The following is a 16,001-nucleotide window of genomic DNA, read 5'->3' as shown; positions in this document are numbered from 1 at the left end:
AAAAAACAATCCCCAAAGGTGAACGACCACCTTTAAAATGGGAAAGAATGTTAGGTTCACTGGCTGTTCATGATGAGCCATCCCCAAATTTATATTTTATATACATATATATATATATATATATATACTGTGTATAATAAAAATATATATAATATATATATACTGTGTATGTGTTAATGTATGTGTGTGTATGTCCGCTAAAGGAATTTGCACTGTCGCATTTACAATCACGAAATTTTGCACAGACGCCTCATGTGACCCAGGGAACATCGTAGACTATGTTTTTTTAGGAAAATTTAACCCCCCCCCCCCCGCTTTACAGTTACTCTAAAAAATCCTGCCTCCATTAAACTGAATGGAGGTGGTAGCTACACGCTATTAATAGCAACTGTCAGTGGTTGCTATAGGAACAAAATAAACTGTTAGTATAAGAAGCTTATGTGTGAGGTAATAAGATGTCAGTGGAGAGACGGATAGAGAGAGACCGAGTAAGAGACAGCCCTGGAAAGAGACAGCCCAAGACAGACGGGCAAAGAGACAGCCCAAGGCAGACGGGCAAAGAGACAGCCCAAGGCAGACTGGCAAAGAGACAGCCCAAGGCAGACTGGCAAAGAGACAGCCCAAGGCAGACGGGCAAAGAGACAGCCCAAGGCAGACGGGCAAAGAGACAGCCCAAGGCAGACGGGCAAAGAGACAGCCCAAGGCAGACGGGCAAAGAGACAGCCCAAGGCAGACGGGCAAAGAGACAGCCCAAGGCAGACGGGCAAAGAGACAGCCCAAGGCAGACGGGCAAAGAGACAGCCCAAGGCAGACGGGCAAAGAGACAGCCCAAGGCAGACGGGCAAAGAGACAGCCCAAGGCAGACGGGCAAAGAGACAGCCCAAGGCAGACGGGCAAAGAGACAGCCCAAGGCAGACGGGCAAAGAGACAGACTGGGAAAGAGAGTGACACACACAGAGATGAAGACAGACTGATACAAATACAGACAGAGAGATAGAAACAGACAGAGAGAGACATAGACACAGACAGACAAAGAAATACACAAACAGAGAGACAGACAGACAGCGACACACAGACAGAGACTGGGAGAGAGACAGAGAAACAGTTACTATCCCGGGCAACACCCGGGTACTACAGCTAGTGTGTGTGTGTGTGTGTGTGTGTGTATATATATGTGTGTGTGTGTATATATATATATATATATATATATATATATATATATATATATATATATATATATATATATATATATATATATATATATATATATATATATATATATATATATATAATGTATATGTATGCATACTATTTAAGATGTACTGTAAGTTCAGAAATATTTGGACAGTGGCACACGTTTTGGCATTTCAGCTGTTTACCAAAACATATTCCAGATTCAGTTATATAATCATCTGGGCGTAAAGTACAGGCTCTCTGCTTTAAATTTGAGGGTATTCACATCCTAATTAGAGTAAAGGTGGCTTTACACACTGCAACATCGCAAACGACATCGCTGTAACGTCACCGGTTTTGTGACGTAATAGCGACCTCCCCAGCGACATTGCAGTGTGTGAAACACATCAGCTGTTGCTGATCGCTACAAATCATTCAGGACCATTCTTTGGTCCTTTTTTTCCCGCTGTGCAGCATGATCGCTAGAAAGTTTCAGTGTGTAAAGGGGACTTAAATGTGCAGGCAGCAGGAGCCGGCTTCTGCGGACACTGGTAACCACGGTAAACATCGGGTAACCAAGAAGCCCTGTCCTTGGTTACCCGATATTTACCTTCGTTACCAGCCTCCGCCGCTCTCACTGTCAGTGCCGGCTCATGCTCCTTGCACGTGTAGCAGAGTACACATCGGGTAATTAACCCGATGTGTACTGTAGCTAGGAGAGCAGTGAGCCAGCGCTAAGCAGTGTACGCGGCTCCTGCTCTCTGCACATGTAGCTGCAGCATACATCGGGTAATTAACCCGATGTGTACTGTAGCTAGGAGAGCAGGGAGCCAGCGCTAAGCAGTGTGCGCAGCTCCCTGCTCTCTGCACGTGTAGCTGCGTGCGCTGGTAACCAAGGTGAAGATCGGGTTGGTTACCCGATATTTACCTTAGTTACCAAGCGCAGCAGTGCGTCGCTGCTGGCTGGGGGCTGGTTGCTGGTGACGGCTCACCAGCAACCCGTGTAGCGATGCTCCAGCGATCCCTGCCAGGTCAGGTTGCTGGTGGGATCGCTGGAGCGTCTGACTGTGTGACCTCTCACCAGCAACCTCCTAGCAACTTACCAGTGATCCCTATCAGGTTGGGATCGCTGGTGGGATCGCTGAAAGTCTGTGTGTAAAGGGGCCTTTAGGGGGTTAGGCATTACAGCTCTAATAAGTAGCTGCCTGTTTTTCAAGGGAGCAGTAGTAATTGGACAATTATCTCAAAAGCTCTTTAACAGGCTGCATGGGCTATTCCCTTGCTATTCCATAATTAAGCAGGTAAAAGGTCTGGAGCTGATTCCAGGTGTGGCAGTTGGATTTGGAAGCTGTTGCTTTGAACCCACAACGTGCAGTCAAAGGAAATCTCAATGGCAGAGAAACAGACCATAATTAGGCTGAAGAAAAAGAAGAAATCCATCAGAGAAATACAAGAAATGTTAGGAGCGGCCAAATCAAAGTTTGGTGCATTCTGCAAAAAAAAAAAGAGCGCACTGGAGAGCTTGGGAACTCAAAAAGGGCCTCGACATCCACGGAAGACAACAGGGGTAGATGATCACAGAGTCCTTTCCATGGGGGAAAAAAAACCTTCACATCATCCACCCAAGTGAAGAACGTTCTCCAGGATGTAGGTGATTCAGTGTCTGAGTCTACCACAAAGAGAAAACTTCAGAAGTGTAAGTACAGAGGGTTCATCACAAGGTACAAACCATTAATCAGCCATAAAAATAGAAAGGCCAGGTTAGACTTTGCCAAAAGACATCTAAAAAAGCCGCACAGTTCTGGAAAATTATTCTGTGGTCAGATGAAACTAAGATTAACGTGTACCAGAATGATGGGAAGAAGAAAGTATGGAGAAGGCTTGGAATGGCTCTTCATCCAAATCACAGCACATCCTCTTTAACACATGGTGGAGGCAGTGTGATGGCTGGGCATGCATGGCTTCCAATGGCACTGATTCACTAGTGTTTATTGATGATGTGACTGAAGACAGAAGCAGCTGGATGAATTCTGAAGTGTACAGAGTGAAAAAACTAACAGAGAGGAATGACAAGAGGGAGTGCGATAGATAAATTGAGACAAATAAATGGTATAATTAGAGGAAAGGCTCACCTTTGTGGGGTTGTGAAGAGTCACAACGACTCAAACACATGTAACATATGACTGCAGTAGCCCCATTTGGAAAGACGAGTGTATCAGTGATGAATAGGTTAAACACTGCGCTGTCATATAGATGAATCCGGATGAAGTTCAAGTGATTTACTTTTCAATGCATTTCGGAGAACACTTTCTCCTTCTTCAGGATTTTTTTTTTCCCTGAAGGAGAAAGTGTTCTCTGAAACGCGTTGAAAAATAAATCACTTGAACCTCATCAGGATTCATCTATATGACAGCGCGGCGTTTAACCTATTCTCCACTGATACACTCAAAGTGGACAGGGTGATACTCGTGTCCTCAGACTCAAAGAGCAAGCAAGGTTGATTGGATGATACTGCACAGCACAGATGTACAATGACCCAAAACATACTGCGAAAGCAGCCAAGGCGTTTAAGGCAAAGAAGTGGAATATTCTGCAATATCCAGAATCACAGAATAATTTTGTTCAACCCCTTTTAATTAAACCTGGAAGTCCCCACTACAATTACATAACTGTTGTTTCATTTTAAATAAAAAATGGCGGCCTTCAGAGCTGAAATCATAAAGATTCGGTCACTTTCCAAATATTTCTGGACCTAACTCTCTGTGTGTGTTTTATAATCACATATACAAACATGTTTATATATTCTTTATAGACATAAACACATATACAGTATACATACACGTACACACTATTAAATATGTGTGTGTGTGTGTGTATGTGTGTGATATATACCTATTTGGGGTTTTGTGTGCAATTTTGTCCAATTTCGGTGCTGACTGTCCACAACGCCGTCTCAACAAGGGGTAGTAACACAGTTGTCATTGTGTTCATACATTTCCCGGAGGAATAACAGAGGGGCAGCACACTGTATAAAATATTTTTCACAGTTGTCATGTCATAAGAAATACATTTCGTCACTAAAACGGACATGTCAGGAGAGTTTATGTATACCTCTATGTCCAGCCCCTGAATAGGGTAAACCACTCTGCCATTATTAGCAGGAAACATGTACTATATGATGGAAATTATTTGTTTCTCGGATTCAGGGTCAGGTGACACGAGCTCAAGAAGCTGAAGAAAACTACGCCATAAAAAGAGAGCTGGCTGTAGTAAAACAGCAATACTATACAGCAACGGAGAATCTACAGAGCGCCCAAAACCTCATCCGCCAGCTTCAGGATAAACAGGTGAGAGCTGTCAGACTGCCACTATGAGGCGCTGGAGTCCTGCAGGGAAATACACTACACGGAGCTGAATGAGCTGAACTCCCAGTGTGCTGAGCATCAGCCAAAAAGCAGAAGCAGGGGATGGTCAGACAGGCCGGGTCATACACAGTATGGGGAGCAGGAAGACCGGAGGAACGAGCAGAGACAGGGTCGAGGTCAGGCCGAGGTCAGTACCAGAGGAAGCAATCGAGTGGGGAGGTAGGAGAGGGGGGAACAACCGGGGCTATTGTGGGAAGGAAGGAGGTGGGATAGAGGAATGGCAGAACGACTAGGGGACGAAACACAGACAGAGATCGAGGTCACAGAGAGGGTGACGGATCAGGATCACACTTAGGCTGCTTTCACACCTCCGGTTTCTGCAATGCGGCACACTCCGGCACTTTGCAGGAAAATCGCAACCGTTTTTTTTTGCTGCCGGTTGCGATTTTCCTGCATAGACTTTAATTAGTGCCGCATTGTGCCGCATGGCCTTGCGTTCCATCCGGTTTTTGCCGCATGCGGCAGATTTAGCCGATGCGGCGGCCGGATGGAACGTTGCCTGGCACGTTTTTTCGTGCGGCAAAAAAAAAAAACGCATCGCGCCGCATTCGGCCGATGCGGCGCATTTTTCAATGCATGCCTATGGCGGCCGGATGCGGCGCGATGCGGCAATAACCGCATCCGGCCGCCGCATGCGGTTTTTGCCACTGCGCATGCTCAGTAGCATGCCGCAAGCGGCAAAAACTGGACGGGCCGCAAAGGAAAAACTTATGCAAAGGATGCGGTGTTTTCACCGCATCCGTTGCATAGCTTCCACAGCCGGATTGAGCCGCAGAGCTCAAGCCGGATGTGTGAAAGCAGCCTTACAGGGACCAGCACTCACAGGCAAAGCTCATAGCTGGCACTGATTTACCGGAGATGATAGTAATTAAAGCATCCAAGCTCCGGAAGTGAGGCTCAAGAGAAGGCTCCGCCCACTAGCCATGTGGATGGGGAGGCGGAACCATGACAAGAGCTTTGTTCCCGGGCCCGCAGGCTCTGCACACATGGTATACCGGCATCTTTACTTTGCCTTTAAGGGAATTTGTAAGTATAGTATTAAAAATATTTTGGACCACTTAGCAGGAGAAACGTGAAGTCAAGTAGAGCTTCCGGGAACCAGATGTGTGCCAATAGTCTGACCACCAAAGGGGTTTATTTCACAGGATGTAGAGGTCTAAAAGATAAGTGAGTTGTCTTTTTTTTTCCTTGCAGAATGATCCACATGCCACAGAAGAGCTAGTCGGTCACCTCGAGTCCGAACTAGAACAGTCACGCCTTAGAGAAGCAGAAACGTTGGGAGCCTTAAAGGAAATGCAAGATAAAGTAGTGGATTTGGAAAAGGTGAGTATCTGCCACAGACTTCACCAGCTAGAAAAGAAGCTGCAATGTAAATAAAGGGTTATTTAGGAACACAAGGACTTCTGAGTCATTTACTTCAATTGGGTGCGCTGTCGGTCCAGATGTCAGGTCAACAGCCGGGGAGATCACACAGATGTCCCACTGTTGCCACCAAGTTGTCATGAACAACCGCTCTGCTGCCTCCAATCATCAGGACATTACACAATTGGCCGATGATTGATGGACAAGGTTGCAACTGCTTTTCCTACTTAAGCCAATTATATGGCACTTTCACAGTGAACGTATAGTATATACACACCCAAATCCAACGCATGGAATATTTATATACTTTGGTACGATCATTGCCAAGCTCCATAAACCCTAAGAACAACCAGTTGCCACCACCATTCATTTATTCAGGCCAATTGGACACACGTTACTGATAACGCTTGGTGTCAAGAGGCTTCATGGTTGCGTTTTATAGAGCAAGAGGAACAGAGCTATTACATTTTATATATTTAATCGAAGAATCAGGCACTACTTATAAAATTTTACAAAAAATATTACAAAGGGGACAAAAAAAATACAGTACAACACAATCACATAAAATAAAAGGGATAAAGAAAAGTACTAAACCTGTGGTCGTACGGATGGCAGAATCTTTTATGGAGTGAAGCGCTCCAGTTAAAATATAGGACAATCCTACAGCAAGCTGTATCTTCCTGCATTGAACAGTGATTATAATTCAGAAGGTGTATTTATGAGATAACGTCAATGGGAAGGGGGGGGAATGGACAAAAGCTCACCCATGCATCCGATGTAGCCACAGGTGCACGGAAAAGTGTCTGGCGTCCACAAATGTTCAGAGAAAAAGTGAAGAAATTCCGGCACGCCAATCTTCCAAAAAATTTGATTTATTTGTACATCTTCAAATATTTCCAAAACATTTTATGTAAAATCGGAGTACCAGAATTTCTTCATCTTTCTTCATCGTTCCTTATGGGAGACCCAAACCATGGGTGTATAGCTTCTGCCTCCGGAGGACACACAAAGTACTACACTAAAAGTGTAGCTCCTCCCTCCGAGCATATACACTCCCCGGATGACAAATCCAACCAGTTCAATGCTTTGTGTTCAGGAGGTCACACACACACATGCATCCTCTGATTTTTGATTTCAAAGATTTGGAAGAAAAGCGGGTCCAATCTGGACTCCCGGCATGTCCCTTCTCACCCCACTGTGTCGGCGGTGCTGTTAAGGTTGATGTTACAAGGCTGGAGCCTTCACATGCCGCGCTCCTTCACCATCCCTCTGGCTCTGGCTTGAAGTGGGAGCCATCACGGTTCTCACTGCTTTCCAGGAGACCGGTCTCCATCCGCAGCCCTTTTCAGGACCCTGACGGACGGAGCGATCATCCCCCAGGGACCTGGCACCTGCGTCTCACAAGCTAAGTACTGAGACGTTATTACCACAGACGGTGGTCTTTCCAGGGGTCCCTTGTACTTTAATATTGGGGGAGAGTGTGTTTTATCACTGTGTTAACATTTCCGGCCGGTTCTCCACTGGAGAACCGCGCCGATGGTGCCTGCTCGCTGGCCGCATGTTTAAATCTAGGCCCCGGCTTCGCCTGAGGCCTAGTTTCGATTCTCTACCCCTGCATGTCAGTCAGTGCAGGGGACAGTGTGGCTCCGCCCAGCGGCTATTCAGCACAGGGAAGGGACACTCCTCATTGAGGAAAGATTCCCTCCCCTGTATGCCTCATTTGCCCTCCGTCCTGCTCTCAGAGTAGGCCCCGCCCCCTCTCCTCGCTGCGGACGCCATGTTCTCAGCGTTTTCAATGTCTCATAGCACATGGTGGCAAATGGGGGCCTGGGACAGAGCCCCCACTTCTGGGGGATCTGGAGGGCACAGAGAGTGTTAAACGGTTTGGCAAGCCACAACCTCCGGTTGTGCAGCTGCTCATATACTGTTTATATACTCTGCTGGGGGTCATTATGAGCAGAGCCCCCACTTCTGGGGGATCTGGAGGGCACAGAGATGTTCCTATGTTAAACGGTCTGGCAAGCCACAACCTCCGGTTGTGCAGCTGCTTATATACCCTGTTTATATACTCTGCTGGGGGTCTTTCTGGACAGTGCCCCCACTTCTGCAGCATGTCTTTTATCAGAGCAGGGCTGCAAGGCTGTTTTTATTATGCACCGCATGTAGACTCGTACTGTCTGTACCGAGCACATAACCACATTTTGATGCCTGTTCTAACATAGTGGTGCCGCAGCCTGGAAGCTCATCCCCAGTGGTCCCTCCGGCTGCTCCGGCTCCGGTGGCTGAACCCCCCGGCTTGAGTAGAATCCCTCTCTCCAGGGGACAGCTCTCCCGGACACTGCTGAGCATGCATCAGCCCCCTTCTCAGGGCGCTTCTGCTGCTACGGCTCGCTCAGCAAAGCTCACAGAGGATTCTTCATCTGGCTCAGACCCCGTCCTCCTAAAATGGAGACGCAGGGTCCCCCTTTCCTTCCTCGTCCCGCGGCTCTGATTCACGAGCTGACTCGCAGGACAAGGAGGATGCCTTTACTAGGGGCTCGGACGCTACTCCATGTACCATTTTGTCCGAAAGTGACGCAGATGCTAATCATTTGATTGCGTCCATTATATTGTACTGGACCTCAATCTGCCTGTATCAGGGGTGCAACCCCCTCTAGCAGAAAAGCATCAGTATACCTTGCCTAAGAGAACGGGGAGTGTGTTCTTTAACCACTCCAGGTTTTTCAGGCCACTGTGACCTAACCCAGAGCCTGTCCTGACAGACGCTGCCCAAAGCGTAGTTCTGATGACTGTTTCCCCCTTCCACCAGTGGTGGTCAAGGAGTGGGCTCATTCACCAAGGGTGGACCCTACGGTGTCTAGTCTCTCAGCCCGGACAGTTGTGTCAGTGGCTGACGGCACCTCTCTAAGGATCCCACTGTCCGCCAAGTTGTCCTTCTGGCCAAATCTATATATGAGGCGGCAGGGGCCTCGTTCTCCCCATCTTTTGCAGCAGTGCGGGCTCTCAAAGCCATCTCTGCTTCTCGGGAGAAGAAGCGTTCCCTCACCAGGGTCTTTATGCCCGACATGGTTGTCTTACCTTCCAGGCTTCAGTCTTTTCATCCTATAGCTGGAGACTGTCACCGCACTGCGGTGGCCTCGGCTACTTCCCTCGCTATCCGCAGGTTCCTGTGGCTTCGAGAGTGGAAGGCAGATGCTTCTTAAGAAGTTCCTTGCTGGACTCCCTTTTGCTGGGACCAGTCTGTTCGGTGAACAACTGGATGAAATTATTAAGGAGGTTTTTGGCAGGAAGAGTACCTCCATGCCACAACCCAGGAAACCTTTCCAGGGCAGGAGCCAGTCGAGGTTTCGTTCCTTTCGTTTCCTCTAACTGGTCGTCCTCTAAGCCCTCGGCCTCGTCCACTAACTCAGCCAAGGTCCGTAAACCAACTGGCGCATGAAGCCGCGTCCTAAGTCGGCAGGAGCTGCTGCCACCAAGGCAGCCTCCACTTGATTATCTGGCCGCGCCAGTAACGTCCTTGGTCGGTGGCAGGCTCTCCCTCTTGGGCGACGTGTGGTTTCAACACGTCTTCGATCAGTGGGTGTGGGTTACCATCTCCCACGGCTACAGAATAGAATTCTATCCAGCCGCCAAACAGATTTTTTCTGTCAACTCCCCCCTGCTCCAAGGCCACCGCCTTCTCACAGGCCGTGGCACTCTTGCAGGCCAATGGAATAATTGTACCAGTTCCCGACTGGGAACGATTCTGAGATTTCTACTCAAATCTCTTCCTAGTCCTCGAGAAGGACGGTGCTTTCCGACCTGGATCTCAAGCTTCTCAACAAGCATGTTCAGGTGCGGCAATTTTGCATGGAATCTCTGCGATCAGTCAATGACCCAAGGAAATTTCTTGGCATCCATCGACATCAGAGATGTCTATCTGCATGTGCCATTCGCAGTTTCACACCAGCGTTGGCTACGTTTTGTAATTGGAGAGGAACATTCCAATTCGTGGCTCTCCCCTTTGGGTTAGCCACGGCCCCTCGTGTATTCACCAGTTGCGGTTCAGCTCCTCCAGGGGTTGGTAGTGATTCCTTACCTGGACGACCTTCTAGTCAGGGTTTCATCCAGTGCAGACTGTCAGCGGAGTGTCTCGCTCACTCTCAGCGGAGTGTCTCGCTCACTCTCAGCGGAGTATCTCGCTCACTCTCAGCGGAGTGTCTCGCTCACTCTCAGCGGAGTGTCTCGCTCACTCTCAGCGGAGTGTCTCGCTCACTCTCGCCACGCTTGCAAGTCCACTCTGACCCCGACCCAGGAACTTATGTACCTAGGGATGCAATTCGAGACTCTGCTGGCACTTGTGAAGCTGCCCTTAGTCAAACAGCAGTCCCTTCATCTGGCGGCTGAGGCTCCGCCGTCATTCCATCAGGCACCTCATGCAGGTGCTGGGTCAGATGGTGGCGTCAATGGAAGCGGTTCCCCTTGCCAGTTCCATCTGCGTCCCCTGCAGCTGGACATTTTCCGCTGTTGGGACAAGGGACCTCTTCTTTGCACAAGCTGGTGGCTCTGTCGCCACAGACCAAGAGCTCTCTTAAGTGGTGGCTTCGGCCCCTCTCTCTGTCCCAGAGACGCTCTTTTCTGGCCCCGTCCTGGGTGATTCTCACCACGGATGCCAGTCTATCTGGCTGGGGAGCAGTGTTTCTCCACCACCGAGCACAGGGCACTTGGACTCCGTCCGAATCAGCCCTCTCGATCTATGTGCTGGAAATCAGGGCTGTACTCCTAGGACTCGCAGCCGCCTAGCAATGTTGGAAGTTCAACGTATCCTTCAGTGGACGGAGGACTCCAAGTCCTCCATATCCGCAGTCCACATCCCAGGCGTAGAAAACTGGGAGGCAGATTATCTCAGCCGTCAAACCGTGGACAGCGGCGAGTGGGCCCTGCATCCGGCAGTGTTCCGGTCAAAATGGCATCCCGGCACAACAACAAGGCCCCGGTTTACGTGGCTCGCTCCCACGATCCTCAGGCCTTGGCAGCGGACGCGGTGGTTCCAGATTGGTCCCAGTTCCGTCTGGCCTACGTGTTTCCCCCTCTAGCTCTCTTGCCCAGAGTCCTGCGCAAGATCAGAATGGAGGGCCGTCGGGTCGTTCTCATCGCCCCAGACTGGCCCAGGCGAGCTTGGTTCCCAGACCTGCGCCGTCTGTCCGTAGAGGTGCTGTGGCATCTCCCGGACCGGCCAGACCTTCTCTCAGAAGGTCCGTTTTCCGCCAGAATTCTGCGGCTCTCAGATTGACGGCGTGGCTCTTGAACCCTGAATCCTTACGGCTTCAGGCATTCCTTCCGAGGTCATCTTCACTATGACTCAGGCTCAGAAGTCTTCCTCGGCCAGGATTTACCACAGGACTTGGAGAATTTTCCTGTCCTGGTGTCGTTCTTCCCTGTCCTTTCTACAGTCCGGCCTGCAGCTAGAACTGTTCCTCATTCCCTCAAGGGACAGGTCTCGGCTCTGTCAACGTTGTTCCAGCGGCATATCGCCCGGCTGGCCCAGGTGCGCACCTTCATGCAGGGCGCATCTCACATCATTCCGCCTTACCGGCGGTCTCTGGATCCCTGAGACCTTAATCTGGTCCTCATGGCCTTACAGAAACCCCCCTTTGAGCCTCTTAGGGAGGTTTCGTTGTTTCGTCTTTCACAGACAGTGGTCTTTCTGGTGGCCATAATTTCTCTAAGGAGAGTCTCTGATTTGACTGTGCTCTCTTCGGAGTCACCCTTTTTGGTTTTTCACCAAGACAAGGTGGTTCTCCGTCCGACTCCGGGCCTTCTCCCTAAGGTGGTGTCTCCTTTCCACCTTAACCAGGACATTTCATTGTCTTCCCTTTGTCGGCCCCTGTGCATCGCTTTGAGAAAGCGTTGCATGCTTTAGATTTGGTGCGGACGCTCCGGATCTATGTGTCACGCACCGCTGTTTTTTTTAGGCGGTGCACCTCTCTTTTGTGCTGACCACACGTCAGCGCAAGGGTTTCTCGGCTTCTAAACCGACCCTAGCTCGTTGGATTAGGTCGGCCATATCCGATGCCTACCAATGTTCTCAGGTGCCTCCCCCGCCGGGGATTAAGGCGCACTCGGCCAGAGCTGTCGGTGCCTCTTGCACTACGGCTCAGCAGGTCTGTCAGGCTGCCACTTGGTCTAGTCGGCACACCCTTTCGAAGCACTACCAAGTGCATGCTCATGCTTCGGCAGATGCGAGCTTGGGCAGACGCATCCTTCGGACGGCTGTCGCCCATTTTGTGAAGTTAGGTTTCCCTACTTCTCAGTTTCTGTCTATTTCCCACCCATGGACTGCTTTGAGACGTCCCATGGTTTGGGTCTCCCATAAGGAACGATAAAGAAAAAGAGAATTTTGTTTACTTACCGTAAATTCTTTTTCTTATAGTTCCGACATGGGAGACCCAGCACCCTCCCTGTTGCCTGTTGGCAGCTTTCTTGTTCCGTGTGTTTTCACCGGCGGTTGTTGTAGACAGAGGTTCCGGTTATTCCGGGTTTTACTCTATCTCTACTTATGGGTGGATGTCCTCCTTCAGCTTTGGCACTAAACTGGTTGGATTTGTCATCCGGGGAGTGTATATGCTCGGAGGGAGGAGCTACACTTTTAGTGTAGTACTTTGTGTGTCCTCCGGAGGCAGAAGCTATACACCCATGGTTTGGGTCTCCCATGTCGGAACTATAAGAAAAAGAATTTACGGTAAGTAAACAAAATTCTCTTTTTTCTCATTTATTACATAACAATCATACCCACATACCTCCCCTTGGTGACCTCTGAAGAAGACTGGTCAACAGGATGCAACTCAGGTTCCCAGAATTATGGGATCCCCAATCTTCAGGCTATGTGCCCCCCTCGAGGTCCCTGCTGCAAGATATTAATGCCAAATTTCCTATTATGATTTTATCTTTCGATAGATGGAAAACATGGCATAAACAACCCCATCCATCTAGCCAATATTCATTTGCGACTGATGCGCAGATCGCACAGCAATGCAAGACAATGCATTACATTACCTTTGATATCATGATGTCTAAAAAGTGTCTCCCATAACTAGCAGACTTAAACCTGTCACAAAAAATAAAACAATATTCATAATTGGAATCTGGTGTCACCCTGTCTACTATCAGTCTTTTGAACAAAGAAAGAGTTTTCCACACCTAGGTGAAAAGTGTCGCCTTCGAGCCTCTTGTTCAGACTTTGTGTCAGCTCTCCATTAAATAACCCATTTCAGTTACCTGTCCACACCACAGGGTCGTAGCTGAACAGGGGTTTGATGTAGTTTAGAGTGCTAGCCCTTTTTTCCTTTCCAAGTTGTGATGAAGCCATGCATTTGATCCTATTTTACCATTAAATTATGACACCAAATAGAGCCAATGAGCAAGGTTGGCGCTGTTTATGAGAATTCAATAACATCTTAGCCTTGAAGGCTTATACAAAAGTAGTAGAATCAAGGATATTGGAGGAGGTGGCTCAGAATAAAGACTCCTTACTAGATGTCAAAGTGTTTGTAAGGTTAATGGACTGGTTTCTCAATCTTCTTAGAGGAACAATTCTCTTCCCGATGAAAGCAACGTCGCCCTTCTCCAGGAAGAACTTCTGTCTCTGAGGAAGCGAGAAGCTCACGCTCTCCAGGTTATGCGTGATGGTCAGAAGCAAGTGACAGAGCTGAGTGACCGCTGGCAGGTAAGAGCCGCATGTGAAGCGTACATTCCTTATAGTTGTTATTTATATAGTCTATCCGGCAATTGTAGTAACGATCCATCCTATCTTTCATTATGTAGTCCTTGTCTTCCCGGGGTGGAGGTATTTGGAAAGACTCGCCTCGTAAGAGTGCAACTGGGGACCTACAGGACGAAGTCATGTCTTGTCGGTTACGAGAAGTCATGGCTCAGAGCGAAACACGTGAACTTCGGCAGAGGGTTCTTATTCTGGAAAGTCAGGTGTACTTTCCATCTGTGATTTGTCTTCTGTGTTGTGAGTGGTAGATTCTAGACTCATGGACTCCAGATGGATCAGTCCTTAACAGTATACCAGGGTCCGCAAAGACCAGGCTCGCTGCTTTCACTGCTCCTTCCTAGGTCACCGAGGCCTCGATCTGTAAGATGCTGTTATCAGATTTCCCCCCTCTAAAGGGCTGTTGTTTTTCCTTTTAAAGAGGCCCTATCACAAGGTTAAAAGTGGCCAGTATTCCGAATTTTTGGGTTTTGTTTTTTTTCTTGTTTGGTTTTTTTTTTTTTTTTTTTTTATCTGAAAAATGGTTTGGGCCATATGGGCTTTTTATATTTTAAAGCACCCAGTATGCTAAATTTTATGGTCCTCACCAAGGGGGGGGTATTTCATATGATTCTCTAGGGCATGTCATTAGGCAGGCGCTGCATTATTACCCTTTGAGCCACTCCCCTTCAGTAGAGACCATAACAATTGGCACTAAATAAAAAGACTCATATATATCTGGAACCTTTTGGAAGATCTTAAAGAAAACAAAACAACTGAATACTCTTGGCACAGCGGGAACAATATAAAAGCAAAAATTGGACACTATTGACCTAGTGACAGGTCCTCTTTGTAATTGTATACGCATTTCATCCTCACAGCCCATCATATTTGATATTATCCATCTTTTTACTTCTCCTATACAACAATATAAACAATGATGTTAAAGACTCATGTATACAGATATACAGAAATAATTTTTAATCGTCCATATATTACAGAGTAACCGTTGTTTTACAATTTGTTTTTATTTTTTTAGAAATGTGATAGTTCATGTGAAAATAAAATTTGTAATATATTTTATTAGAGAATTCTGCTTCTTTCTCATAATGGGCTGATCTTTCATTCATAATAGTCTCAACTCTGGGGTAAAATTTGGCTTCAGTAAACACAGATATTCCCATTACTGGAATAGGAGATGGCAGTTGGTGCTTATAAAGATCTATGGAGAAATGTAACTGTGGTTTCTGGACAACTTGCAACAGAATGTCTGTGTCTGCTTCCAGCTCCTCCCTCCTCATTTCAGGATAACTTGCAGCAGAATGTCTGTGCCTGCCTCAATCTCCTCCCTCCTCATTTCAGGAGAACTTGCAGCAGAATGTCTGTGCCTGCCTCAATCTCCTCCCTTCTCATTTCAGGAGAACTTGCAGCAGAATGTCTGTGTCTGCTTCTAGCACCTCCTTCCTCATTTCAGGGCAATATGAAGCAGAATGTGTGTGTCTGCCTCCAGCTCCTCTCTCCTCATTTAGGGAGAACTTGCAGCAGAATGTCAGTGTCTGCCTCCAGCTCCTCCTTCCTCATTTCAGGACAACATGAAGCAGAATGTGTGTGTCTGCTTCCATCAACTCCTTCCTCATTTCATGAGACCTAGCAGCAAAATGTCAGTTTCAGCCTCCAGCTCCTCCCTCCTCATTTCAGAAGAACTTGCAGCAGAATGTCAGTGTCTGCCTCCAGCTCCTCCCTCCTCAGGTCAGGAGAACTTGCAGCAGCATGTCAGTGTCTGCCTCCAGCTCCTCCTTCCTCATTTCAGGACAACATGAAGCAGAATGTGTGTGTCTGCTTCCAGCACCTCCTTCCTCATTTCATGAGACCTAGCAGCAAAATGTCAGTTTCAGCCTCCAGCTCCTCTCTCCTCATTTCAGGAGAACTTGCAGCAGAATGTCTGTCTCTGCCTCCAGCTCCTTTCTCCATAGAATTGTAACTGTCATCTCCTTTCTCAGGAATTGGAATATGTGCCTTCACTGAAGATACATTCTACAGATTTCACCCATAAATTGCAAGTGGAAAGATCAGTCCAGGAGGAGAAATAATCACACTTTTTTTCATAAGATATATTACAAAGTTGCTTATATTTACATGTATGTAATGAAAATTATAACGACAGATACTCTTTAAAAAAGCAAAAACCTATCAGCATACAGTAACACACAGCGAAAACTACAATAATGATCCTTGTGATCTACCTGTTGTTGGATTACATACAAGGGTTTTGCAGTACTCCTTTGAAATGTATATAAAAACTTTGG

At 47.7% G+C, this 16,001-nt stretch overlaps 1 protein-coding gene across 4 annotated transcripts in view; it reads left to right on the top strand.

Moving 5' to 3' along the window:
* The window catches only part of EVI5L (ecotropic viral integration site 5 like), a 78,710-nt gene that overhangs the window by 49,033 nt on the left and 13,676 nt on the right, over positions 1-16,001 (top strand). For 3 of the 4 annotated variants that reach the window (XM_075346338.1, XM_075346337.1, XM_075346340.1), the window contains 4 exons: positions 4,380-4,520; positions 5,793-5,921; positions 13,525-13,665; positions 13,764-13,922. In XM_075346338.1, the coding sequence (XP_075202453.1) occupies positions 4,380-4,520; positions 5,793-5,921; positions 13,525-13,665; positions 13,764-13,922 (570 nt within the window). The remainder of the gene's footprint in view (positions 1-4,379; positions 4,521-5,792; positions 5,922-13,524; positions 13,666-13,763; positions 13,923-16,001) is intronic. The other variant, XM_075346339.1, reaches the window with a different exon arrangement.

This window comes from Anomaloglossus baeobatrachus, chromosome 4 (genome assembly GCF_048569485.1).
Source record: "Anomaloglossus baeobatrachus isolate aAnoBae1 chromosome 4, aAnoBae1.hap1, whole genome shotgun sequence".
Taxonomy (NCBI): Eukaryota; Metazoa; Chordata; class Amphibia; order Anura; family Aromobatidae; genus Anomaloglossus; species Anomaloglossus baeobatrachus.
This window is presented reverse-complemented; position numbering and strand designations above follow the sequence as displayed.